A 27,500-nucleotide genomic window follows, 5' to 3' on the forward strand; every position below is an offset into this window, starting at 1 on the left:
ACTCTAGACCTTTGGGGTTAAGCACCATGCAGTGCTCTAAAAGATGGTGGGTGATAAATGACAAGATATTTGTCTTTGTCAGTTTTTGTTTGTCAGTATCCCAATGTTTGGATGGATCACTTGAACAGGGCTATGTGATAAATGTGTGGATCTTGAGGGATGAATTGTTAAGCATTGCACTGAAATGAGACAATGCAGAGTATGTCTGCATGCAGTTGATAAATTACAAGTTACTCCAATTTCACTCTCTCTCTCCCCCTCCTTAGTGCAACAGTTGAGTTGGCACACCAGACATATACCCACACCCCCAGTCTGGCTCCTTCACTTCCTGTGTGAACAGATGCCATGAGTAACAAAAGTTGGTATCGACAAACTTCAAAGGTTTATAGCTCCAGCGTCACCTCTGCAGCAAGTGGACAGCTCAGGATAACAAATCCTCAAAAGCTAGTTAGCAGCAGAAACAAACATCTCTTAAATAGAGCACTCGCTTTTCTATAATTGCAGTATAAGCTTTCAATCAAAAATAAATGGAAGCTAAGAGTGACAGTGGATGAAATTCTACACTAAAATATTAACAACAGTGGCTGTGGTTTCTCCAGTCTGAGACTTTTCAGCTGCAAACAATTTCCTGTTGATCCGATTTAACCCACCACAAGAACAAAGAGAATCATTTATTAGAAAAGCATGGCACTTGTTAAAGTACTTACTCTCCAGAACAGGGATTGTACAAGAAATGTATTAATGCTCATAGTAGACAGAACAAGAATATTAATTTTTTTATAATTACCAAAAATGGTTAATATCACATCTTTGTTATTCAATCTAAATATGAAATAAGGAAATATGGAAAAAAAAGGTTTAATGGTGTATTAATGTATTAAATTTAGGCAATTTTGTAATATACTCATTACCAGTGATGGTGAAGTCAGTATCTATTTAAATCAATTTTAATTGTACAATAAGATACATAGGCTGGCTTAAGATAATGTTTATCTTACACTACCAACTACAAGGTCTTGTACCCTACATGACTCACTTATACAAGGTAGTTGTTTTTGCTTGCAAACATTTATTGCTTATTATATTTCTTCATAGCATGCCCTTTCCTCAGTGAACAAGTGATGCAAGGTCAGGTAGGCCGGTCAGTCTGTAGTCTAGTAACATCTGTCCATAGGCTTTTCCCTAAGGAGGAAACAAACATAACATGCTTAGTTGTGCGTTAGCACTGAACTTTAGTTCAAATCAGTATGGGATCATTTACAGTATCCTCAGGACGCCACTTGTATGCAGAAATTTTTAAACAAAAAAACAACAAAAAAAAAGCTTTATTTTAATGGACACTGGAAAAAAATGGAGGCAACCATCAGTACCAGAATAAAGTGAATTATTTTCAATAATTAAATGCTCACATATTAAAGAGACACACTAAAAATGGAAAATTCTATCAGTCCTATCAAAAATGTCTTGGACACCATCTTAGAAGCCCAAATATCTTGATTCTACAGTTCTTTCCAAAGAAGGCGTGAATGAATGTGTGTTTATGCTTTAACATGGGTGCGAGTATATCTGATTATAATGTTAGGCATGTAGTTGTGTGTGTGCATGTGTGGTGTTACCTGAGGATCACTCCTTAGAGAGGCCACACCTCCCCCTCCAAGAGAGTTGCGCAGCACGAAGTTCAAACCACAAATACCAGGCAACTCGTACCTAGGAGCAGTCACACATGCTTGAAAAAATGTAAAGGCATTTGTGTAACAGCCACCATTGCTCTGAGCCATTGCTGCCAAATGCTGTGTTCCCGATTCCCCTTACCGGATCACAGAGGGCAGCTTGCGCTCATCCTTCTTAACCAGGTACTGGAAGTATTTCTCTACCACTTCAGCAGTCATAAACTTCTTCAGGTAGGGGAAGTACACTGGATGTCTTGCAATGATCCCTGAAACAGATAGAACAGGTTTAAAATGAAGTGGTTCAAAAGCCTCTTAAAAATTGCAAGTTGAGCCATTTCTGACTGCATTAAACCATGTACAGTGCACTGGAACCCATTTACAAATATTTGTGTGTGTGCGCGCATGTGTGTGTACGTGGTTGTGTGATTAGAATCGCATCAAATCTGAGATACAGTGGCATCTAGCATACAAGGCTGGAGCAAGGTATAGTAGTCTATGATTAATAAAGTTTATAATGCATATGTAAATAACTGAAGAAAAATCTCACCAATATTTGCTGAGTCTCCTTTGTCTCCACTGCGTGTGTAAGCCAAGTCCTCAAGTCTGTAGTGATGAGGACCAGTGGGAAGATCTGAGCAAAAAGAACAAAAACGTTCCTCAAAAAGATAACAACCCCCCCCGCCGCAATTAAGTAAATTAATGCATGTAGTGGAAGTGTTTGATAAAACTGAGAAACACAAATTTTTTAATTATTAAATGATCATTTTTACAGACAGATGGTATGTGTAAGTCAGTCAAATGTGACAAACTTTGAAATTAAAAAACAGGTATGAAAACAGGTGTGAAATAACATTTTCAGGTTTATGTTAAATTATCACATGTGAATACAACATGCATTTTTTAAACATCAATAGCTTCAAAATTATTAAGTAAAAAATCCCATTGCATTTACTTGTGGTAAATTAAACACAAAATAGCCCAAATAACTTCATGATTAGAGACTGCTGTGTTTTAGTCTTTATTGAAACGTGGCTCAGCGACAGTTTTCCAGACGCCGCCATTCATCTAGATGGATTAGTCTCAATCCGTGCTGATAGAGACAATGCACTCTCTGGCAAAACACGCAGCGGAGGAGTATGCATTTATATCAATGAGTCCTGGTGTAAAAACTCTGTGCTTGTCATTAAGTACTGCTCAACGCTGGTGAAGTTTGCTATTGTCAGATGCAGACCTTTTTATTTACCGTGGGAATTCACCTCCGTGTTTATAATCGCGCTGTACATTCCACCCAGCGCGAACACGAGAGGTTCTCCAGGAGCTGTATAGAGCGTTTAGTGAACCGCAGAGCGTTCATCCAGATGGACTGTTTATTGTTGCCAGAGACTTCAACGACGCAAATCTCAAGTCAGTACTGCCTAAATTCCATCAACATGTGAACTTTGCAACGAGAGGAGCTAACGCGCTGGATCTCGTTTACAAACATCTCCGGTGCGTACCAGGCAGAGCCCCGCTCCCACCTCGGATACTCTGATCACATGTCTGTAATGTAGACCGTCTGCATATAGACCGATCATCAGACGCTCGAAACCGCTTCTGAAGCAGGTGAGAACCTGGCCAGCAGGAGCCATCTCTGCTCTTCAGGACTGTTTTGAGCAAAAGACTTGGATCACGTTCAAGGAGGCTTAACCTGGAAGAGTATACAGCATCAGTGACTGGCTACATCAGCAAGTGCATTGATGATGTTACTGTCTCCAATACCACCTTCAAACTCCCCAACCAGAAGCCATGGATGACTGCTGAGGAGCGCATGCTACTAATGACCCATGACTCGGGCTTCAGAACAGGTGACAGAGAGGCTCTCAGAAAAACAAGAACCAAACTGTCACGTGCAATCAGGGAAGCAAAGCGTGCACACACACAGAGGATCCATGGACACTTCAAAGACACTGGTGACACACAGCACATGTGGGAGGGCATTCAGGCCATTACTAACTACAGGAAAACATCACCTTCCTGTGACAGTGATGCCACCCTCCCAGATGCACTGAATGACTTCTATGCACGGTTTGAAGCACAGAACAAGGTTGCTGTAGAAAAGTCCATCCCTCTGCAAAATGACCAGGTGCTGTGCCTGACTGTGGCTGATGTGAGGGGTACTCTGCATGGAGTTAACCGACGGAAAGCTGCTGGACCAGACAACATCCCGGGTCGTGTGTTCAGAGAATGTGCTGACCAGCTTGCAGATGTCCTGACAGACATCTTCAATATCTCTCTGAGCTGCGCTGTGGTCCCAACATGCTTCAAGACCACCACCATCGTCCCCGTGTCTAAGAAGCCCACGGTGTTGTGTCTCAACGGTGTCGTGTCGCACTCACATCCATCATCATGACGTGCTTCGAGAGACTCGTCATGAGACACATCAAGACCCAGCTTCCCCCTTCTCTGGACCCTCTGCAGTTCGCGTACCACTCCAACTGCTCTACAGATGATGCCATCTCTACCATACTTCATCTGGCACTCACACATCTGGATAAAAAGGGCTCCTACGTAAGAATGCTGTTCATAGACTTCAGTTCAGCATTCAACACCATTGTTCCTCAGCATCTGATTGGAAAGGATTTCTTGACTGGTAGACCTCAGTCAGCCTGGATCGGGAGCAGGGCAGCGTACTCAGCCCTCTGCTGTTCACACTGCTAACTTATGACTGTGCACAGATGCACAGTTCGAATCACATCATCAAGTTCACTGATGACACAACCGTGGTGGGTCTCATCAACAAAGACAACAAGTCAGCATACAGAGAGGAGGTGCGAGAACTGGTGAGCTGGTGTAAGGTCAACAACCTGTATCTGAATGTTGACAAGACAAAAGAAATGGTTGTTGACTTCAGGAGAGCAAGGCGAGATCACTCCCCGCTTGCCATCAACGGCTCCTCAGTGGAGATCGTCAAGAACATCAAGTTCCTTGGTGTTCACATAGCGGAGAACCTCACCTGGACCCTGAACACCAGTTCCATCACCAGGAGAGCCCAGCAACGTCTTTACTTCCTTCAGAAGCTGAGGGAAGCCCATCTCCCATCACCCATCCTCACTACCTTCTATAGAGGTACTGTAGAGAGCATCCTAAGCAGCTGCATCATTACCTGGTTTGGGAACTGCACAGCCTTTGGCCGCAAGACCCTCCAGACAATAGTGAGAATAGCTGAGAAGATCATTGGGGTCTCTCTTCCCTCCATCATGAACATCTACATAACACGCTGCATCCGGAAAGCCACCAACATTGTGAAAGACCCCGCACACCCCTCACATGAACTGTACACCCTTTTGCCATCTGGAAGAAGGTACCGCAGCATCCGGTCCCGCACCTCCAGACTGTGCAACAGCTTTTTCCCAGAAGCCATTAGACTCCTGAACTCTGGCTAACTCCAATTCAGATTCCAAAAATGGGCACTTTTATACACACACACACACACACACACACACACACACACACACACACACACACACACACACGTTTTGCATCGGACTAGTGCTGAAGTCAAACCTCACACAAATAAACTATACACTCTTGTTGCAGTCTTGCACAATATCCTACTTGCTGCTAGAGTACTGTACTAAACCAGCACTATACTCTGAACTGTTCTGGCTGCTACTGGTGACTGCTATGTTCAGTGTAGAATGTCACTGACTCCTATGCACAACTCACTTTACATATGCCCAGTACTGTGTACTGGACTAAATAATTGCACCGTCTACTCATTTTGTATTTGTCCTGTATTTATTATTGTTTATTTAATGACATTTTTGCACTATATTGGACTGTTTGCACTTGTGTAGCATGTTGTCTGTTGCACTGTTGTTTTGTGTTGCACCATGGTCCTGGAGGAACATTGTCTCGTTTTTGTTGTGTACTTGTATATAGCTGAAATGGCAATAAAACCTCTTTGAACTTTGAACTTGATTAAGTAGGGGTAACTTGCCTTACTTGGGGGTACTTTAAAGGTTTTGCAGAACAAAACATTCTAACTGATAAATCTTGATTGCTGTTGCGACATTTGGATGGTAGAGTAAACAAGCTTCAAGAGTTTTAAATCTGATGTGGGTGACAACACAAAGCCAGTGGACAGGACAAAACAATGGAGTGTTGTTAACTTAAGAATATTGAATAAGAGTCAGCTGCATTCTGGATCAGTTGCAAGGGGCTAGTGGCATGTGCAGGAAGGACTGCTAATAGTGAGTTATAGAGGTCCAGTCCTGGACAAGCAAATAAGCAGCCTCTCTGGAAATTAATGTCTACATTCTCCTAAGGTTATATAATAGAAGCCTGCACGTCTATCATGTCAATAACATGGGCTAAGAATTATACATTGTATTTCAGATGATCAAATTACTGATATTAGTGGAGAAATCATTTGTCCTTGGCAGTGGTGGGGCTTGAACTTGCCACCATTCCAATTACAAGTCAAATACCTTAACCACTGAGCTACTACTGCTCCCCGAAGAACCTGAATGTGAATGCCAGCATAAAGATTTTGCTCAGATCGTGCCACCTTATTCGTTTGCTGTAGTTCAGACTGTTTCCCCTCCTCAAATGAATTCTTGTAGGCTTGGGTAATAGGAGCTGCTAACAGAGCACTCACAAACAACTCACTGTCTACTAGGACTTGAATGATTATGACTCAGTGTTACATGAACTTGTGTGCGCCTGTTTAAGTAAATAAGTAGATGACTAATTTCTGTGAGGGGAAAAAAAACTGTTTAGAGCAATTTTTCCTTCTAAAATCATATGACATTTCTCAGGGAGTTTGGTTTCCATAAAAAAAATCAAATAGGTGAATAAATACATTTTAAAACTGTGAATACCAAAACTGGAGTTATTTTCATTTCAAAATTGCATGCAAGTGTGAGAAGGTGTGCTTTGTTGCATCCTTGCCCATGTTGTCAGCCTCTAATAAAAACAATGGTCCTGAGTACTTGGAAAGTGTTGAAACTTGTTAATCTCACAACCACGAAATGGCTGAAGGATAAAAGCAAGTGTGGTCAGTCCTGCCAGATGACTGAAAAGTGCTTGTGCTTTTCAGCAGCCTATGCACAAAGCCCCCTGGGAACACAAGTACTGTAGAACTGTGGATCCTGCTCCTTTATATAACCTTCTTTATGCAGCTGAAGGGGGGGAATCCTAATCCTGGTTGAGATGGAAGGCCTGATTTAAACCTACTGTCTATTTATCCTGCCTGCTTACAAAGCACTCCCACCCCCTGTTCATCATGAAGGCCTTGGTTTTAATCATGAAAGGAGTCTGTGTTGCACATGGATTTGTCATGGTTTAAAAGGTAGTAGGAGTTCAGTGTGAACTGAAAACAGTGGTGAAACATTATGAAATGTTTACTGCACAAAAGTGCATTTGTATTTAAAAGAAACGTTTCCAGATTCAAGACATTTTAAATGAATGTGTCACTGTTTATTAATTGCTATATGTGAAATGATTTTAGGAATATTCTACCATTGCTTTTAACATAGTGCCTTGTGTCTAGTATAATGGGAAAACCTAATTTAAAAAATTCTAAGAAGGAACAATACTATTCCAATTGTATAAAAAAAAAACTAAACACAATTTTTAGACATTTGACTTTGACTACCCTTCAAGTTGGAAGTAACCATCAGTCTAAAAAAGTAGAAAACAAACCTGTGGGCACGTAAATGGGTTGTTCCAGGACGCGAGGTGGGGCATGTCCTTCACTCAATGAGGACTCAACATCCCTGTATGTTTCCACTAACTGTCCATTGAGATGGATGCTCACCTGAAATTATTTATGCATATATTTTCATTAATTTACTGATGCTTCTAATGCAAAGTTCCCAAGATTTACTGCCATACAGAATTTAGTTTCAAGCCAAATCTAACACATCTTGCTTTAATTTTCAGATGTTCTGAACACTCACAGTTAGTTCAGGGTGCTATAGTAAGATTGGTACTAAACTCTGCAATGATGTCCATAATCAGGATTGACAAGGGCCATTCTAATCCTGAACACATTTGTTATAATAAACACCAAACATGGAGAGTAACACTAATGCTTGTTCAGTAACATCTGATTTCAAATGGTGCAACAATCAGTTTTACACAGAACATGAATATATCAGCTGTACCTCTACGTCTTCTTTAGGATGCAAGAAGAAAAATGGCTTCAGTACTGGTGATCTGAATAAAGAGGAGACAGAAAAAGTGTTCAAAAGACTGCAGCAATTATATCTGTAGATGTGCCTCCATTTGTGTTTTACACATATAGTACGTATAAAACTAAGAACACTCACACTCTAGGTCGACCTCCAACAATGCCTTGGAGTCCAGGAGCTGTGAGTTTAAGACCAACAATTAAATCTTTAATAAGACCAGGCAGTCTCTGCATACAATTTCCCAAAATTTACATAAAAACAACCCAGAGAACAGATTGCATAAGATTTCAGTCTTTCTTTTCACACACCGAAATTACCTCTTAAGTAACCGGCTCTTTTCTCCAAGTACCATAATTACTGGGCTTGAGCTTACCAGTGGGCAACTGAGGTGTTCTGTAATTTTTTATCAGTGTCTAGGAGCTTCCCAGGTTACTCAGTACATTTCAGAAAACACATGCAGACCAAGAAATGTCCCAAGTAGCTCGCAGACAAGGTCATCAAACTCTCTCCTTCACAATCACCACTGTCATTCACCATCAGACTTTCTTTCATTCACTGTCAAGAATGCCTAAGACTGAGAGTGTGTGTGTGTGTGTGTGTGAGAGAGAGAGAGTATGATGGTGTATGCAAGAGGTTTGATAGTGAGTGTGCGAGATAAGTTTTAACAATGGCTTAAATGGCCTCTCATACTCATGTCAGAACATTTTTCATATTATTGTTACATTTCTTGTAATTTGGTCAGATCAACAAATATTCTAAATCCAAGTAAAGTGGTAACAGTAGTTTTACATGTCTCTTAGCAATTTAGAGACCAGTCTGTTAGTGGTTTATGCATGAGGCCTGGTGTTTGGTGCAAACCTAACATTGCTTAAAAATCATTGTATGCAAACAGTCTCCATCCATCTTAATTGAACTTGATCAATTTTGCCAAGAACAATGGACAAAAATTCCAAGTTTGACATTGCAAAGAAATAATACTTGCTGCCAAAGGTGGTCTTACCAAGTATTTAGGAGGTGAATACTTGGGCAATTAAATGTTTTGTCTTTATATGTAGTAATTAAACTAGAAACATGAATGTTTTTACTTTTAAACCTATAAAATGAAAAAGGTAAAGATAAATGCTGTTACCTACCCATGCCAGTTCCTGCAGGAGCCACTTCACTAGAGAAAAATTCCAGAGCTTTCTTCTGCTTGTGATGGACAGCTAACCAAAGTACAGCTTCCCGGAGACCCTTCAGTGGACATTTATGAGCAACATTCTTTAAGACCAAACACCTAGTTCCAGTTTGGCAAAATGAATGGCACCAGTTTAAATGAATACTTTGGAAATGATCTTTACAAATGATATTGTGAACATTCTTTCTGCTCCCTACTTTGAAGCAAATGCCTGCTAAATCTATAAATAGGGAGTTGTTTGAGCACTTGGTGTTCTACTTGTGATATCTGACAAAATAACAATGTAATTTTGTGTTTCTTATAAAAATGAAAAGGGTACAGAAAAATCCTGCTCTGATATGTGAAAACCTGGCTAAATAAGATGTAGAGAACAGATTCAGAATATCCATCTGAAAATTGAGGTTCTGATATTTTTGTGTGATCCATTTCATTAGTACCTCAGAAGTCATGCAGCAAGTTTATAGCAACACCATTGAGTATTTAGCCTCTGCTGTAAAACAGAATTTCATTAGGGTTAGAGATAACCTCAGTGTTCACTGCATGTGGTCCATATGTGTCCTCAGCACCCAGAACCTGGATGTTGACATCACTGTAATCCTCTAGTCCCAGCTGCTTGAAGACACGCCTTGTCCTAAACAATTGAAAAATTCTATACATTAGCTTCATTTCGTGCAACTGTGCAGGAGTGATGAAGCATTTTTTGTGATTTATCTATCAGCCACTCTCACTTGTTTGGTGGTGTGGGATTGTCACAACACTACAGTTCCAGTTTCCCGTTAGAATGAAGTTTATATGACCATGTAAGAGTCCAGATATACTAATGGTAGGTATATGAACATATACTTATTAAGACAAATCTCACATAATAGTATGCTTATCACTGCTTCAAAGGATCTTAAAATCATTTTGTGATGGAATTACCTTTTTGTGAAGAGTATAGGCAATGCTTTTTTTTACGCCAAGATAAATATATTAGCTTGGTTGGTTCAAAGGTCTAATATAACACTTGTATTTGTCTCAGATAAATGCTACAGCAAAGATTCTACAACAAAACCTTTTGATAATGCCTTCTGCTGTCCTTCTGGCCTTTTCCACAGCTCTTGGGCCACCCACAGGACAGACTGCTGTTGCCCTGAAGCCATCCATATATGTGGCACACACCTTGAGGAGATAATCATTCAGAATAAAGACAGTGGAATTACTGTTTGGAGGTATAAACTAATCCTGAGAGACAGATTGTGACAGACAATTTAGCCACCAATCTCAAATAAAAAGTACTGAGAAATGATTCATGAGCGTTTTCTGAGGTGAGTGAGGTAATCACTGCGAACCACTGCTTACTCATTATTCACTGCCAATGTCTTTGTATGTGAATGATGCCAAACTGCAGAGATGTAGTCTCTTTAATTTCAGTCACACTGTTCCTGAATTCTATGGCATTTCTACAACAAAATCAAATGCCTAATTCTGAGACTAAAGATTTACTCAAATACTTTGTATAACCTTCTTATAATGGAGTCTCTCTTACTGTGTAAGGTCTGTGCCCCTTTATACAGATTATGTCTTTACATGACAATATAACAAAGATAGGTACACCTCTTTTGTAGCTGCATGGTATTCTTGTACAAAACTACATTGTGGTTTTCAACCTGTGGTCTGTGGCCTCCCAGTGGACTGCGGTGGTACTGCTAGGGGGCCACTGGCCAAAGTTTTTTTTTTTTTTTTTTAATATTTTGCAAGGTAAAAATGTAATATACATAGATATTCCATCTAATTGAGCTTCCATCTAAAGTAATATCAGATGAGACAGATATCAAGTAAATTATTTTAAAAAATAAAACATTTTATCAAGCTCATTGATTGTACAATGCCTGAACAATCACATGAGCGACAAAGCTATCTGGTGGATTAGCAAGATAGTTACGTTAAATTAGCGTGCCTCAGTGAAACATCTCTATTGTCTTGTATGAGTTTTACCCATCAGGGATAAAAGGTTAAAATATTGAGTCAGAAAAAATTCTGTATATGTTTAATGTACATTTTGTTTGATTATGCAATCAAAATTTGACAGGCTACATTGACTGTTGTGCCGTATTTGTTTGGGATGTAGCTGATTGATTACAATTTAATGCGGTCCACAGAATGTTTTGTGGTGGATTAAGTGGGCCTTGAATTGAAAAATGTTGGGAACTGCTGCTCTAGCTCATCTTTTGGCCTGTGAGCCACCCTCCAAGCCATTCACGAGTGATCAGCATCAGATTACTGAACTGGACCACAAGGACACGTCTAGTACAGTGATGTTCCCAATAAATCTGTTGTTTAATGAACATGACTTAGCAAATTCCCTCAAACTGGGTCTGTTTTTATATTTCATACAACACATATGCCAAGATTATTAGTGATCAGCTGTGGTAAGTGAAAAAGTGTGAAAAGTGGTAAAATCACTGAAAAATCAGACATATGAAGCATGATCTTGAATCCAGTTTAACTGAACTTGCTGGATAGTTAACTAATACAGATAATAACTAAAAAAAACAAGATATCCATTTCAAACAAACAACTAAAACATCTATTTGAACAACCACAGCCACTTTCCCAGCAATACCACCTATAGTCCGATGGACTATAAAACCTCCCCTTTAATACCCCACATGATAGTTGCTCAAAGGAATACAAGTTTATTAAAAAATAACTATTAGAAACAGCTTACTTGAGCTGTATTTGTAGGTGTACAATTAAAGACTATATAGTGACTGAAGGATATGTACAGTGAAACAGGGCCATGTTTCAGATATAGGCCTGGTTGTTCTCATCATGCAGTAGGGCACACAATAACAGTGGCCGGTGACCAATTGGAACAGTGAGAAAATCAAAAACAAGCCTTAAAAATATTCCTCGGTCTACTGGAAATGAATTCTCTCTCATTTCATTTCAAATGACATTGCTGAAGTAATGAAGTCATTACCTTGTAGTCACCTGATGGGGGTGATCCCTTTGCTCCACCTACTCTGACAGCACCTCCAACTACTCCTTCAATTTAAGTGGTAAAGTAAGATTAACCCACTTGCAGCATATTTATTACGTCTGCACAAACAATAACAGTCAATTATAGCTACTTAGAAGTCTGTTTTTTTTTTTAATGAAGCATCAATTAAATAATTACTAATCAATTAAATGATCTGACGAGATTTAAGAACGTTTTTTTTCTTATATCGGTTTGCGAGTACCTCTATGTTTATTTAGTGTGTTCCTCTAGAGGCTGAGCCACTCTCCTCACCTGGTATCTCAGTGATGGTGACCTCCGAGAAGTCACATGATACATCAGGCAGGAGGTAACGTTGCGGGTCACCAATTTCATATACCAACTGTTCTGCTACTGTACCAAATGAGACAAGTCCACCAGTTTTGGGAGGTTTGGACAGTGTAAACGACCCATCAGCAGAGCATTCAACCACTGGAAACCCTATGTTATCCCTATAGTCGAAACCATGAAAAGAAATAAATTACTCATAATATTTAAAAGTATAAAAAGGGCATCATGCCTGTTAAAAAAGAAATAAATCATGGGTTTTAGGACAAAGTGACAGTCCTGGTACCATGGTCTCTGTAACAGTCAAGGAAGGTGTGAACAATTGCCCTTTTACCAGTCAGGAACTTTGTGCCAATCTGTAAAGATCCCACCAGTGACCTGGGCACCACATTCTATCAGGTGACCTGCAAGACTGGACAAAAGAGATAAGTGGGATACTTGTCAACAATTTGTGCAGTTTATATATATATATATATATATATATATACACACATACATATACATACATACATACATACATATACACACACACACACCTTTTTTAATTTAAAAATGGTTAAAGTGAAATTCTTAAATTATCAAATGTCTGATTTCTTCTAAAGAATATAACGCAAGCTAGTTGACATGAGTGCTATTCTGAGATACAAAGTTTTCATCTTATCAACACTCAGAATTCAACTTAAATTTTAATTGTTCAAAAGAAAAGGAACATCCCAGGTGGGGAAAAAAAAATTTCTAGCACAGTTAAGAAGGTTTATTTGTTGTATTTTATTGCAATACTGCTGAAGGGATTCACACTATCACAGTATATTGAGTTGTTTTCTGTAAAGTGTTACTTAACCTCCAAAACTCTTGTAGGTATGTAAACCTATTCATGGTATATATTAGCATATTTTCCCACCCTTGTATATCAAATACACATTTACTTCCTTTGAAGCTTTGTGAGAACATCGTAGTAACTTTTTCAGTATAGACACACTCATCCAAATAAATACTTAAATTTACAAAATAAATTCCACACTGTTCCTTTACTCTTATAACACTTCTTTTTGAGTGCTATTTGATCCTTGTGTCATTTAAAAACAAAAAAAGAAAGAAATTGTTATATTACCTTCCAGCAGCCATGAAATCATAGTTTTCCTGCTCCCAGCCAAACTGTACAAAATACACAACCACACTGAATACACCACCACTGCTAAAGTTTAATGTAATATATGAGATATATGTGAAGACTCCAGGGAGTAACTGCAGTGTACTATAGTTAAAGATATAGAGGTAGTAAACATTTCAGTCTGGTACACAAACCGTACTGAGTGCATCAACGGACCAAGCACCACTGCACTGTCAACACAGCGTCCCGTCACTACAATGTCAGCCCCGAGGTCCAGGCACCGCTTTATAGGGAGAGCACTACAGAAGACAAGAGGGTAAAAGATCAGAAATTCATACCTCGTTCACTTCTAAAAGAACATGCATTAGAAAGCTGGAGACTGTTCTGGTAAGATAATTATGTTCTACTGTATACCAGGGATGGTCAGTTTTTGGCTTTTGTGTTAAAACGAAAAAGGGTTCTGATTTGTCCAGTCAACCAATTAAAATGAATAAACCAATAAATACAAAAGACCTGATCCATTTCTTTGTGAAGCACATGCTACCAAGTGGTGAGCCTTTGCTCAAGGTTATATTTTTAACAGAATGTGACATATAGTGTTTAATATGTATACAGCCTTGGTTTATAAATTTTCTCTGGAGGTTTAAATGGCCTGTTGTACAAGTGAAACTGATGAAGCAGAAAAAAATTAAACAAACAGTACAACAATAATCATTTGATATTTTACAATAAGCACACACCACAGCAACATCTCTCAGTCAGAACACAGATGAATAGAACAATAAAAGAAATTATCTGTAGCACAGAAGGCGTGTGTGTGATGGTAGTCTTGAAGGAGAAGTTTTCTCAAAGAGATGAGAATTGCAAAGAGGTGAGGGAATGGCATTCCAGAGTGCAACATGTTTTAGGGGAAGGAGGAGGTGATTGAGGGAAGGAGGAGGGTGCTTGCATAAAGGCAGTGTCTAAAAAGGCACTCTGTAAATATGAATCATATTTACATTCTCATGGACCTCTTACCCCAGGTATGCATTAATACTGTGTACAGTTTTAGGAAGAGGTTTCTGCTCTTCTGAATCAGTCAACCTCAGCATACTAAGTGAATCTTTCTAAATAAAACAAAAACAAAAACAATTTTAAAAAGTGTTTTACCCCCTACCCTGGCAGTATATTAACTACAGAACTGCAATAGCAACTATAGCTTTGCCATATGATCTTCAAACCAAATGACCAAGCACTTACATCTCATCAGATCTCATTCAATCAGAGCTATGAAGAAGTAACTCCCATTCCAGTATTCCAAGGCTGATTTTACACTTTTACAAATCTTTCACACTGAATTCAGTCTGTTTCTCTGTCTGGGATGCTGCAGAGAGAGGTTGCAATTTGATGTGCAATATTACTAAACACACAATGTCTCATTGTTAGGACAGCAAGATTTCTGTTTCTGTATTCAATCTCTTTTTTCATTATCCCCCTGCGTTCTCATTGTAGGTCTGGTTTCTGTTTTCGTGTTAATTTAAGGAACAGCCTACAAAGTGCGCAGAGGTGTGGGTGCACGAAGTGAAAGGTGTACAAAAAAGTCAGAATACTATCCTTAAACTGATTACAGGAAGACTTAGGGTCTGCTTTTTGAATTATTCTGAATGAAGCACAAAGTAAAGGTGCAAGCAATTTGATTTAGGGAGGCTTTGCACTGGACCTGTCCAGGTTAAGCCAATTAAGACAACTTAGCTGCACTAGTTCAAGTGCTAGCTTTATTTCAGGGTCTTGGTAACATTCAGTGTGAAATATTTGCAAAGTGGAGAGAATCAGACAGAGGTTCCGTTTTTCACAGCACTGTAAGTGAAGGACCAGTGCATTCTTCTTGCCTGTGGCATTAAGTCATCCCCGGTTACCACAGCAACCTTTAGGCGGAGACCAACATTTTGCACCACTTCCTGTATAGCGGCAGCACATGCAAGGGGATTTGTCCCGCCAGCGTTGCTGACCACACGAATACCTGCAAGAAACACAAGAGTATCACTGTGGGATAATTCTTATTTTCCCATAATATATGACCTCAAACAATTTGATGACCGTTCTGCTCTAAACCTGACGTAGGTCAAACCTGTTATGTGGAAAAGTACTGACAAAACTACCCAAAACACATGTTCTTCATTTGTCTTGTGTGGTGCACCCAACCCCAACAAAGTCAAAATAGGCAATGTGTGATTTACATTGTTTACACTTATATCTTCATGACATCAACTACTTTTGTCAGCCATCAGTGTTTCACACAATCTGTGACTCAAGACTAAGATGATGCACACTGTCTGATAACACATTTAATGATGTTCATGTGTAGCATGTAAAATGCAGTTATTTGAGCTTTTTAACTACAGTAAATCAGGTCATTTCCTGAATGCTGTACCTTTTTGACTTATGTCCTTGATGAATGGAGAAATGGCTGCAAGAACAAAGTCAGGAGCATATCCCATATTCTGGAAGAGATTAACATGGTCACAGCATCATTGATGCGACACACCAAAGCTATTTCTGTGCTAATAGTGGCGTATTATGTGTGAGTTAATTAGTTACAAAGCAGGTCGATGAGGTGCTTTGCAACTAAATAGAGTATCAGCTGCAAAGCACTGCACTTTCAGTATGCACTCGCCAATGCTTAAATTATGCAAGATGCAGGCAGAAAGTATTCTCTGAAATCTTTATGTGGTTCTATCACACATCTTGTTCTGCAGTGAGGAGTCTTCTCCACAAAAAATCTCCACATAATTTAATCTGACAAGGGCAAAACCATCCACTTAAGAAAACTATTTTAATTGTACCAAAACTGCTGATTAAAATGTAAAATTAAAAATATATTCATAGAATAGGGGTAGGACCTCCCAATTCAAAATATAATGTTTTGATGGAATTTGCTCCATGTTGTGATAGAGTACATATGTACATAAAGTACCATTATTCTCTTAGAAACCTTGCTGAGGAATATTTCTTTAAACATGCTTGTACCAGGTTCATATTTAATGACTTTTCCTTCCAATTCGGTCATTGCTTATAACAAACAAACTCAGGTTTTAGTCATCCAACCCCAAAAGGCTTTTTACTGAGCATATAGTTATATCAACACTATTTACTTGTTTACATAAACATTTTCTTCAGCATGATGTTAAAAATTGCCAGTACTGAAGAACTCAGTGTAACAAAATCAATTTCCTACCACCATTATCAGAAGAGTTAAATAAATAAATAAATAAATAAATGAAAACAACAGGATTTTAGGGGGCTCATATACATTGGACTTTTAGACAGAGCTCATAGAGCAATGTAAACAGTGAGTGCAATACAACCAACAAATCTCACTCAGGGTGGGATACCTTCTAAAAAGAAAACTTCCTTATGACACGGCTACTACATTGTTTAGGGGAAACGTCAAAGTCAAATTTATTTAGATAGCATGTTTTACAATAGCTACTGTCACGAAGCAGCTTTAGAGATGTTTGAGTCCAAACACAGGCCAAAACACAGAGTTTAATTTCACTTTACTGGGATATGAAGTGATCCTATTGCTCATAATGGTTGTAACTACCAAATGGTGGCCTTGACCACACATAGCCTTTAAGTTGAAAAGGGAGGACTTCTCTTAAAGGGAGACTACAGGTGCTTTGAACAGGGACTTCAGATGTGGAGAGCTATGTTTGGCAGGCCACTGGGGGCTAAGAAATAGCTCAACCAATTAACAAATCCAACTCTGTTGTCATCACCAAGATGCTAGAAGCCCTGAAGGCTCATGTCAAAGACCAGGTCATTACCATGCAGCGCCTAGAGGTGAGACAAATGAAGGCAAAGTTTCCACATTAGTAAAATCCACAAACAGAGCAGAATAGAATATCAGAATTTCTTTTAGTTCTTTTCCTAATATGTATCCATGTACTTAGTTTAGGTTATCCTCACTCTTAAAGAGCAAAGTTCATCGGTGATTGATTAGATTTTAATGTACAGTGTGGTTCTTGTTGAGTACCAGGGTCCCTACACCATTAATTGAGGCTTTGATCATTTAGCCAAATTATTTTTTACCACCATCTACTCAAAGTTTCCTTTGAAATTGAAACCTAGATTTCCAAATGCTGTAATGCTTTGGCTGAAGCAGGGGAGCCTGTTCCACCAAGGCCAAAATCTTTACACTCACGAACCACTTCACTCCTGCTACAGGTTGACATTGACATCAAGCTGCGCAGCTGCAAGGGATCTTGTGCCAGGTACGCTGAGTTCTCTGTAGATAAGGAGAGCTACGTGGCCCTGGACAAACAGATGGACCGCCTGGACTCCATTCGCACGCAGAGTGTGGAGACCGTCAGCACTCTGAAAGTCATGAAGAGTAAGCCCTTGAAGGACTTGATCTTGCCCTCCATCTACAAATCTGGGGGGGAACGGGCAGAGCAAAAGCAGGCAATCTTCCCTGACGTGGGCCAGTTGCAGCTCTCTCTGGAGTCTGTGTGATCCTCAACGGGTTCGGCTGCCACTGTCAGCAAGGGCACGACAGGTATGAGCACATCCTCCTCTTCCTCAAAAGTAACCACCACGACTGTGACCTGCACCAAGACGCTGCGGAAGGTGGTGACAGAAACCAAGGACGGCATCCAGGAAAAGTATGAAGTAGTTGGTGGCACTGGGCCTGAGTGTGAAGCCATCAAGGACTTGGACATTACTGACAAAGACATTCTGACTGCAGCCAAGGAGGGTAAAGATCTCTCTCGTGATGACTTTACTGTGAGAGTCATTGGTGGAGACTCAAGGTCCATCACCACATTGACCCGCGGTGATGCAGACCTGGGTGGGTTGGGTGGAGAATTCTTTCAAGGCTTAGGCACTACTAGCCAGGATCGTAAATTCTCATCTTCCTCCTCCTCTTCCGCCAAAACCATTATGAGTAGTGGAAGCAAAAGCTTCACCTCTAAGACAGTCCTGGTCACCCCGCAGCCTGGTGTTTTTGGGGATGACCTAGGGGCATTTTTGCATGGCGAGGTGGAGGACGACTTTCCTGACATCCACGCACGAAGTCTGAAGTCCCGCACTGAGCGCAAGGCTGATTTTGTTGGAGGAGGTACACTTGAGTGACACTCATCTCTACCAACATATGTACAAGTGAACCATTTTTAAAAGAAATGAATGTTTTTAATAGTTATTAAGAAGACCATTCTGTTACAGCTTCTGTTACAAACGTGCTATAATTTCAAAAAAATAAGTTATTTACAGCCAACATATATTTGAAAGAGAGTCATATTGGGTCAGTGACTGCAGTGAGTACATTTATTTTTTTAATGAAACAGTTGTGAAATTTTGAAGGAAACAGGTTTCAGTGAAAAATTGTTAATGAAGGCCTCAACCAATTAACAAATCCAACTCTGTTGTCATCACCACAGACGATCTTATAAAACACGGTTGTGGAAACCAGGTTGCCCTGTATATATGCTGAACTGTATATGACACAGATCTTGTGCCATCCCTGGGGTCGGCATAAAAAAGTCCACAACACACAAAAATGCCTGAAAATTGCAAAGACAGAGGGCCAGATGGACTGACTACACATATCTAACAGAAGATAGCCATGGAGGTCACACATCAGCCCAAAACTAAAGCACTTATGGTCACCACATCCTAGAGTCAGAGCACAGATCCTGGCAGGATATCTGCTGGTAAAAAAGGTCTGCAGCAGTAAGCAACAAACCATCAACACATTCCAATGCCAGATGTCATTTCCAGTCAAAGATGAATATTGTGGAACACAAATGCCATATGCATGAGACATTCATATTTACCAGGTCATGCAAGTTAATAAAAAGAATGTAATTAAATTAAAAATAAATAAATAAAAAGAGAGAGTGAAAACACTTACAGGCATCTTGGCTTTGGCTGCTGTGAGCAGGGACATGGTGATTTCAGACAGGTAATCAAAGACAAGGAAGTCAAGTTGACCACCATGTACAAGCTGGGGAACTGAAAATCAGGACGGAATATTACGCGAGTCAGATATTTTATAATATGAAGATACTGTCCCATCTGGAGTAGCCCAGTGGCTTAAAAAAAATAAAGGTTTAGATAAAGCAATGCTATAATGTTCCACCACTGTCTTCACAGGTTACAAGGTCTCAGTTTATTTTTGTTTTGTTATATTGATAACCAGCATATCTTGTTTTGGACACTCTCATTACCCACAATGCTGCTAAATTTGTCTGGCGGTTTGTCATTATGATGTACATTACAAGCCTGCTAAATTATCCATGCAAATATTTTATATATCCTGCCTGGGTAACCAGATATGTACACTTCATAGCACCTTTATTCAAGCCATTGGGCCCAGCATTTGACCAAGCTTGACAGTTCCAGTAAGACTCAGCTTCTCAGTCAGCATTCACCAACACTGGAACAACCAGAAATGTATGCTGTTCTTTAATAGGTGCTTTTTGTTTGTAAATTTATTTAATTACTTATTTCGATATAGGCCTTGCACAAACCCTGGCACTGACATGGTAGTGGTGAGAGTGCATCAGACATGCTGGACTGTTTCCACATCATTGCAGCTTTTAAAGTGATTAGATATTTTTGATAATCTGCCAACAGCAGTCCTTTGGTCAGAAACTGACCCATGAGGATAATGTCAGAGGATGGCTATGATTCTCTCACAGTGCATCTACAAGGTATTTAAATAAGCATTCCTGTTAGAGAGGACGATAAATCTAATTTTGGAACTAAGGCAAGAGCAAGCTATTGAAACATGACTCTTTGCCACCCCCTGGTGCCATGTTCTTAAACATGCTCCAGACTCCGAGTGGGCGTCATATCACCAATGAGCAGGACAGTCAATTGATTGGTAACTTTGTCAGTTTCCAGAATGAAACAGGAATGTTGACTAAATTTCTTCAGACAGACTTCATAGTTGTAAATCAAATATTTTGGACTGCATTCTTTGCTTACATATCAGATTACTCTGTATCAGATGTTTTGTATACAATTTCGAAATTCGAAATGTATTTCTAGTATGAATTACAGTAAAATGAAACCTTTATTTTGGGTCGTATAATATAATTATTAGCTACATGTTGATTCCCATCATTGCAAATAATAAATGAATGCAGCTTCACTGCTCGCTTTAAGGTGGAACCATAATATTGAAACACAGACTGCTACTGCGCACTTTATCCGATCATCTTAAAAAATAATAATAAAAACCGTGATGTGACTGCATGGGTTTAGTTTGTTACCTGATGTCGCAGTGTCACCCCAAAAACCTGATGCACACCCTATTCGTACAGTTTTTCTTTCTGTCGAGTAAAGCCTCATACAGTGAATGAAACAGAGCTGTCTCTGATGTTTGACGTTTTTAAACTTGGTAAGAAAGTTCAGTGTACGGCCAAAGTTATTTTCGAACACAAGGGTAGTTTTCGAATAAGTCCGTAATGTCCGCCGCTGCAAAGTGCATGCTATGGTAGTACGCGCAAAGTTTGCCAAGGTTAATAAACACATATTTTTGGAATGCGATATGCTTTTTCTATAACGGTATATATATATATATATATATAACATAAACTGCACCTTTTGCTGACAAACTCCAAAAGCCTAGGTCAAAGTAACACACTGCGTACTACATTAAACACAATCCGTGTAGGACAAATCACGGCGATTGTGTTCCTACCTTTTTATGGACGCGGGAAAACATGATATGTACAACTTTGGTGACAGCACTAATCCCAGTGACATAAATGTATTATTTTATTGCTGAAAAGGATTTGATAGTCTTCTGTAGGTAAACCTTCTTTAAAAAAAATTATGGGAGCACCACACTTACATGTTCACCCAGCTTTTTTTTGTACTTCATAAAAATTAAATAAATCACAGATCGGACACAAAACAATTTGCTTAATAACGGAACATTCTAGTTTCCTGAAACAAACCACGTAATTTTAATTAATGCTTCAGAGGAAAAATTAGTACTTTGTTCCTTCTTCTCTGGCTTTTATTATGCCCTGAATTATTTGAGGCATGATATAAAAAAACAACATTCTGCATCAAGGTGGTTCCAAATAGCAGTTTACAGATACCCTACTTATACTTGTATAAGTACTTATGCACAAGCAAACACATGGACTGGACTAAATAGTGAGAGAGAGAGAGAGAGAGAGAGAGAGAGAGAGAGAGAGAGAGAGAGAGAGAGAGAGAGAGAGTGTGTGTGTGTGTGTGTGTGTGTGTGTGTGTGTGTGTGTGTGTGTGTGTGTGTACGTGCGTGCGTGTGTTAGGGTTAGAGGTTGATGTTATAGCATAGGTAGCCTGACACAAAAATGTGTATTTCACACCTTGGCCCATTGGTGTCAGTACTAGACAGGCTATATCGGCCCCTGCCATGTCGCAGGTCATGCTTTGTGTACTTTTTGGTTAGTATTCTTACAGTCATACTCTTGGCCCTTTTGGGGTAGAATTCTTGCAGTGTCAGTCATTCAGAAGTCACTCTTTCTGCAATTTGGGGTAGGAGTCCTTTACTCATGAGGCTTATCATCAATCATGCACACTTTTCCTGATTTTGTATAATGACACATAAAAAACAAACATCTATCCATGAAATTTGTATTTGATATTAATTAATTTATAATAATTAGTCCATAAATTGCACTCTTTACCAATCAGAACCACAGAGCTTACACAATACTGGATATGTCATTAGAAAAAGTATATTAGCTTGTATTGAATGCAAGGGATGAATGTCCATTTGTGTGCAAGGTTTGAACAGATAATGTCTCAGAAAGATGAAAAAGCATTAAACTGCATGAGACATTTCCCTGTCAGCAAGAGGAAAGTTACATACAGTGGAATGCTTCCTTTAATTTCTCCCATTATATTTATTCCCTGTGTTACACTTTATTTTCTAACAATGACATGACTTTACATATATATTCAAAATGAGATGACAGTCCCTCTGACACTCACAGCTTGGGAAGAACTTCACAAAAAACAATTGTGTCCTCAATTCACTCTCCTTTTCAGAAATCTACCTCCTAGTTTGACCTAATTTTCCTAGGTCCTGTTGATTTCTATTAAAATACTTAAAGGTTTTGGAAATGTTAATGGAAACAGTGTATTTTAAATATCTTCAAGTTATTGTTATGCTACTTTAAAAAAATGTGAATTTCAAGAAGGATTTTTGTTATTCACTAGTTTAGACCACTGATAGTAAGTTTTTATCCCATACTGAAAAAAATATATACACAGTGTGTCAGGTTTGTTTCCCGTATGTCCAAGACCTTCTATTGTGTAATAAGTTGCTTGTTGAATCATACGTTTTCCAGGCTAGAACATAACCTTTGTGTCACTCACACTCTCTCTATCTCTCTGGAAATGGGCCAGGTCTTACAAGCTGTATAACTCCAATACTCTGCTCAACAGTCCCCCAAAAGTTCAGCAAAATGTTGCGCATGATTGTCAATCATTCACAGAATGTCAATGTTACGAGTTTAGTAACTAGGGCTGGTCAATAATGAGTCAGGATGTTGATCAACCAGAAGGATTCATATTTGATGTGTTGTGAGTGGGAAGAGTCAGTTGTCCACACAGAGACACGAAAGATGAAGCTTCAGTATTCGTTTCTCTACCTATGTATAGTCCTGTCCACAGCCTTGGTAAGTATATAACATCCATCTACTGTCCTGCACTTTATTTAGGCCTATATAAGAATAATATTAATGCTAATAATAACAACAACATATAGTAATTAATAATAATGATAATAATAATAACAAAAAAAATTGAAAATAAAAAAATAAGAAGTGATAGTATTCAGTGACCATGTTCATAGACAGAGTTTGCTGAGTTACACATTTGGTGTTCCAGTCGGACGAGACACAGCCTAAAGTTGTGGACCCAAGAGGTGCCCGTCCAGTTGAGCATGGCTACAAGGCTGACAGCTGTGTTACAGAAAAAGAATGGCCGATCTGCACAGATGATGACTGGGTACATACTATGATTGTATCATACCTGTTGTCTTTATCACCCCAAACTCCACAGCTTGGTTTTTCAGTTCCAGAATGATGTTGGAACAGTTGCCGTCAATGATGATTGAGCTTGGAGATGCATCACAATAATGTTGTACAGTTGAACTGTAATGCCCCCTCTCTAAATAAATAAATGAATAAATAGCATTAAAAATGAAAAAATACAATGTAATGAAACAAGAAAATAAAACCTAAAAATGAAGAATAATACATTTGCAGCATCCTGGTTCATGCCCATATGTCCAACCTAGGGTAGAAAGTGTCCATCTGGCTGCCGTATACAAGGACTACTGGAAAAGACTGATGGTGAGCTGACCAGCAAGATCGACAAGATTCGTAAACTGCTGGATGAGGGAAGAAAAATGCATCGATCTGCTGACCAGGTATCCAAAGAAACCCACAACTATCTGAGAGAGCGCCTTGTTTCCGGTTCAGGTACATAATTACATTCCTGCCTATCTGACAATGTAACTTAATTTGTTGTATAACAAATTGGATTTAGTTCAGTTGCATTACATTTTCTTTAATTGTTGTAATTTTATTAATCCAGTTAAATAAATGTATTTTTAAATGACTGAATTTAGCAAGTACTGCTTTATGCAAATGTTAAGCTATTCACAATATAAACTGAAGAGAAACTCAAAAGAAGAACAAGAAATTGGTATTGCTGTCTTTTTCTTTTAGATACTGACAGCAGATATGCCAGTTTGGCTGAACAGCTGAGGCAGAGGATTGTCGAGATGAAGATTAAAATTGACCGTCAGATCAAGATGCTAGAAGCCCTGAAGGCTCATGTCAAAGACCAGGTCATTACCATGCAGCGCCTAGAGGTGAGACAAATGAAGGCAAAGTTTCCACATTAGTAAAATCCACAAACAGAGCAGAATAGAATATCAGAATCTCTTTTAGTTCTTTTCCTAATATGTATCCATGTACTTAGTTTAGGTTATCCTCACTCTTAAAGAGCAAAGTTCATCGGTGATTGATTAGATTTTAATGTACAGTGTGGTTCTTGTTGAGTACCAGGGTCCCTACACCATTAATTGAGGCTTTGATCATTTAGCCAAATTATTTTTTTACCACCATCTACTCAAAGTTTCCTTTGAAATTGAAACCTAGATTTCCAAATGCTGTAATGCTTTGGCTGAAGCAGGGGAGCCTGTTCCACCAAGGCCAAAATCTTTACACTCACGAACCACTTCACTCCTGCTACAGGTTGACATTGACATCAAGCTGCGCAGCTGCAAGGGATCTTGTGCCAGGTACGCTGAGTTCTCTGTAGATAAGGAGAGCTACGTGGCCCTGGACAAACAGATGGACCGCCTGGACTCCATTCGCACGCAGAGTGTGGAGACCGTCAGCACTCTGAAAGTCATGAAGAGTAAGCCCTTGAAGGACTTGATCTTGCCCTCCATCTACAAATCTGGGGGGGAACGGGCAGAGCAAAAGCAGGCAATCTTCCCTGACGTGGGCCAGTTGCAGCTCTCTCTGGAGTCTGTGGGATCCTCAACGGGTTCGGCTGCCACTGTCAGCAAGGGCACGACAGGTATGAGCACATCCTCCTCTTCCTCAAAAGTAACCACCACGACTGTGACCTGCACCAAGACGCTGCGGAAGGTGGTGACAGAAACCAAGGACGGCATCCAGGAAAAGTATGAATTAGTTGGTGGCACTGGGCCTGAGTGTGAAGCCATCAAGGACTTGGACATTACTGACAAAGACATTCTGACTGCAGCCAAGGAGGGTAAAGATCTCTCTCGTGATGACTTTACTGTGAGAGTCATTGGTGGAGACTCAAGGTCCATCACCACATTGACCCGCGGTGATGCAGACCTGGGTGGGTTGGGTGGAGAATTCTTTCAAGGCTTAGGCACTACTAGCCAGGATCGTAAATTCTCATCTTCCTCCTCCTCTTCCTCCAAAACCATTATGAGTAGTGGAAGCAAAAGCTTCACCTCTAAGACAGTCCTGGTCACCCCGCAGCCTGGTGTTTTTGGGGATGACCTAGGGGCATTTTTGCATGGCGAGGTGGAGGACGACTTTCCTGACATCCACGCACGAAGTCTGAAGTCCCGCACTGAGCGCAAGGCTGATTTTGTTGGAGGAGGTACACTTGAGTGACACTCATCTCTACCAACATATGTACAAGTGAACCATTTTTAAAAGAAATGAATGTTTTTAATAGTTATTAAGAAGACCATTCTGTTACAGCTTCTGTTACAAATGTGCTATAATTTCAAAAAAATAAGTTATTTACAGCCAACATATATTTGAAAGAGAGTCATATTGGGTCAGTGACTGCAATGAGTACATTTATTTTTTTAATGAAACAGTTGTGAAATTTTGAAAGAAACAGGTTTCAGTGAAAAATGGTTAATGAAGGCCTCAATGCAGACGTCCTCTTACATATAAGGGAACAAAAAATAGTTTGCTGTGCATCTTTGCGCTAATCAGCAGGTGTGTAATCTTTTTTCAGATTGTGTTGATATCCTGCAGCACCATGCCAAGGGTGGTCAGAGCGGCCTGTTCAAAGTAAAGCCGGCAGCCTCCGACAAGGTAGTGGAGGTTTACTGTGACCAGGCCACGGGGCTGGGGGGCTGGGCTCTGGTCCAGCAGAGGGAAGACGGGTCAGTTAACTTCAATCGAACATGGGAAGAGTACCGGACAGGCTTCGGAAAGGTGGATGGGTCAGGGAGGGGTGAGCTCTGGCTCGGGAACCGCCACCTGCATCTCCTCACTCAGAATGATACTGTGCTGAGGGTGGAGCTACAGGACTGGCAGGATAAGGAGGTTTACGCTGAGTACATTGTCAGAGTGGGCCCCGAAGCGGAAGGTTTCCTGCTAAGCGTGTCATCTTATGAGGGAGATGCAGGGGATGCGCTGGTGAAGGGACATGATAACATGGGTTCTTTCCTCTCACACGCAGGTATGAAGTTTAGTACCTTCGATAGGGACAATGACAAGTGGGAGGAGAATTGTGCTGAGATGTATGGAGGTGGCTGGTGGTACAACAACTGCCAGTCAGCCAACCTTAATGGGGTTTACTATAAGGGTGGGCAGTATGATCCTGGAAGCAATGTCCCTTATGAGATAGAGAATGGCATTGTGTGGTTGCCTTTCAGACCAGCTGATTATTCCCTTAAAGTGGTTAGAATGAAAATAAGGCCAGTATAAGAAATGCAAGGTGAACAAGACCTGGAGATCTGTAAGAATGATAGAAGTTAAAATACATCTGTTGCTATGTTTCAAATGAAAAAGTGAATGTACAATATGTTTATGTAAAATGTCACAAAACAAAATGACCCCATGTTTTCAATAAAGAATGTGTTCACTTCACTTTGCTTAATTTCTTTACTTTGAAAACACCGTCACTCACACATTGTCTAAAGTGACACACACTAAATGTGAAGCTTCACACAATATGAAGTTATGCATCAAAAAATATATTTTACCTCTGGTCCTTACCACTATGGTTTTATGGTGTAGCATTTATGAACATTTGAATACAGTTGGGTACACCTCACCAAACACTTCACAGTTACAGAGTTAACTCTGTATTGAACTCTAGTTCATTCTCCAAAATGACACAATCCCTATGGGCACCAGAAAAACTTGGACAGTGTCCAGCGAACAAGTACTCCATGTGTATTGACGAGGAGGTGGTGAGTTTACACAGTGATGTTCCAATAAAATCAGGGTCCATATTTATCAAATGTCTGACCATAAGAGTGCTAAAGTCAATGCTTAGCTAACCTTTGCCCATTAAAAAATGTTCACTTCATTTGTTTATATATTTATCTTGTTGTTAAAAAATATAATTTTCTCTGAAGTAGCCACTGCTGCTTGGCAGGCTGTTATTGTAAATAAGAATATGTTCTTACTGACTTGCCTAATTAAAATAAAGTTTGAAAATATTTACAAAATTAAAGGCACATATACGTTATTTTCGCATTGTTTCACAGGCAAGTATACATTCTGCTGGATATATATATATTCTGTAAATGCATAAATTATATAAGATA

At 39.6% G+C, this 27,500-nt stretch overlaps 2 protein-coding genes across 2 annotated transcripts; one reads left to right on the forward strand and one right to left on the reverse strand.

Annotated features, from left to right (window-relative positions):
- Positions 1-640: 640 nt before the first annotated feature.
- Positions 641-21,085, reverse strand: LOC113574922 (uncharacterized). Its single transcript, XM_081701204.1, has 20 exons — positions 20,701-21,085; positions 19,335-19,435; positions 15,855-15,924; positions 15,313-15,443; positions 14,462-14,550; positions 13,644-13,743; positions 13,445-13,488; positions 12,668-12,745; positions 12,301-12,497; positions 11,989-12,053; positions 10,078-10,184; positions 9,549-9,654; positions 8,980-9,079; positions 7,985-8,024; positions 7,820-7,871; positions 7,356-7,470; positions 2,218-2,301; positions 1,813-1,936; positions 1,617-1,707; positions 641-1,182 (listed from the first exon to the last, which is right to left on the reverse strand). The coding sequence occupies exons 1-20, from the start codon at positions 21,020-21,022 to the stop codon at positions 1,108-1,110; spliced, it is 2,091 nt and encodes a 696-aa protein (XP_081557330.1). The 5' UTR covers positions 21,023-21,085; the 3' UTR covers positions 641-1,107.
- A 1,864-nt stretch (positions 21,086-22,949) lies between these two features.
- Positions 22,950-26,814, forward strand: fga (fibrinogen alpha chain). The gene is made up of 6 exons (XM_027006171.3): positions 22,950-23,106; positions 23,318-23,437; positions 23,730-23,913; positions 24,163-24,308; positions 24,694-25,585; positions 25,955-26,814. Exons 1-6 carry the CDS (start codon positions 22,975-22,977, stop codon positions 26,650-26,652), a joined length of 2,172 nt encoding a protein of 723 aa, XP_026861972.3. The 5' UTR covers positions 22,950-22,974; the 3' UTR covers positions 26,653-26,814.
- Positions 26,815-27,500: the final 686 nt, after the last annotated feature.

Source organism: Electrophorus electricus, chromosome 18 (genome assembly GCF_041902795.1).
Source record: "Electrophorus electricus isolate QZ-2024a chromosome 18, ASM4190279v1, whole genome shotgun sequence".
In the NCBI taxonomy this organism is placed as follows: Eukaryota; Metazoa; Chordata; class Actinopteri; order Gymnotiformes; family Gymnotidae; genus Electrophorus; species Electrophorus electricus.

Coding starts and splice junctions, on each gene's coding strand:
- LOC113574922 (XM_081701204.1), bottom strand. CDS start 21,022: ATGTTATATATATATATATATATATACCGTTATAGAAAAAGCATATCG. Junction 12,054..12,300: donor CACCATCACTGAGATACCAG/GTGAGGAGAGTG, acceptor CTTAAATTGAAG/GAGTAGTTGGAGGTGCTGTC. Junction 7,471..7,819: donor ATCCTAAAGAAGACGTAGAG/GTACAGCTGATA, acceptor AAATAATTTCAG/GTGAGCATCCATCTCAATGG.
- fga (XM_027006171.3), top strand. CDS start 22,975: ATGTTGATCAACCAGAAGGATTCATATTTGATGTGTTGTGAGTGGGAA. Junction 23,914..24,162: donor GCGCCTTGTTTCCGGTTCAG/GTACATAATTAC, acceptor TTTTTCTTTTAG/ATACTGACAGCAGATATGCC. Junction 24,309..24,693: donor TTACCATGCAGCGCCTAGAG/GTGAGACAAATG, acceptor CTCCTGCTACAG/GTTGACATTGACATCAAGCT.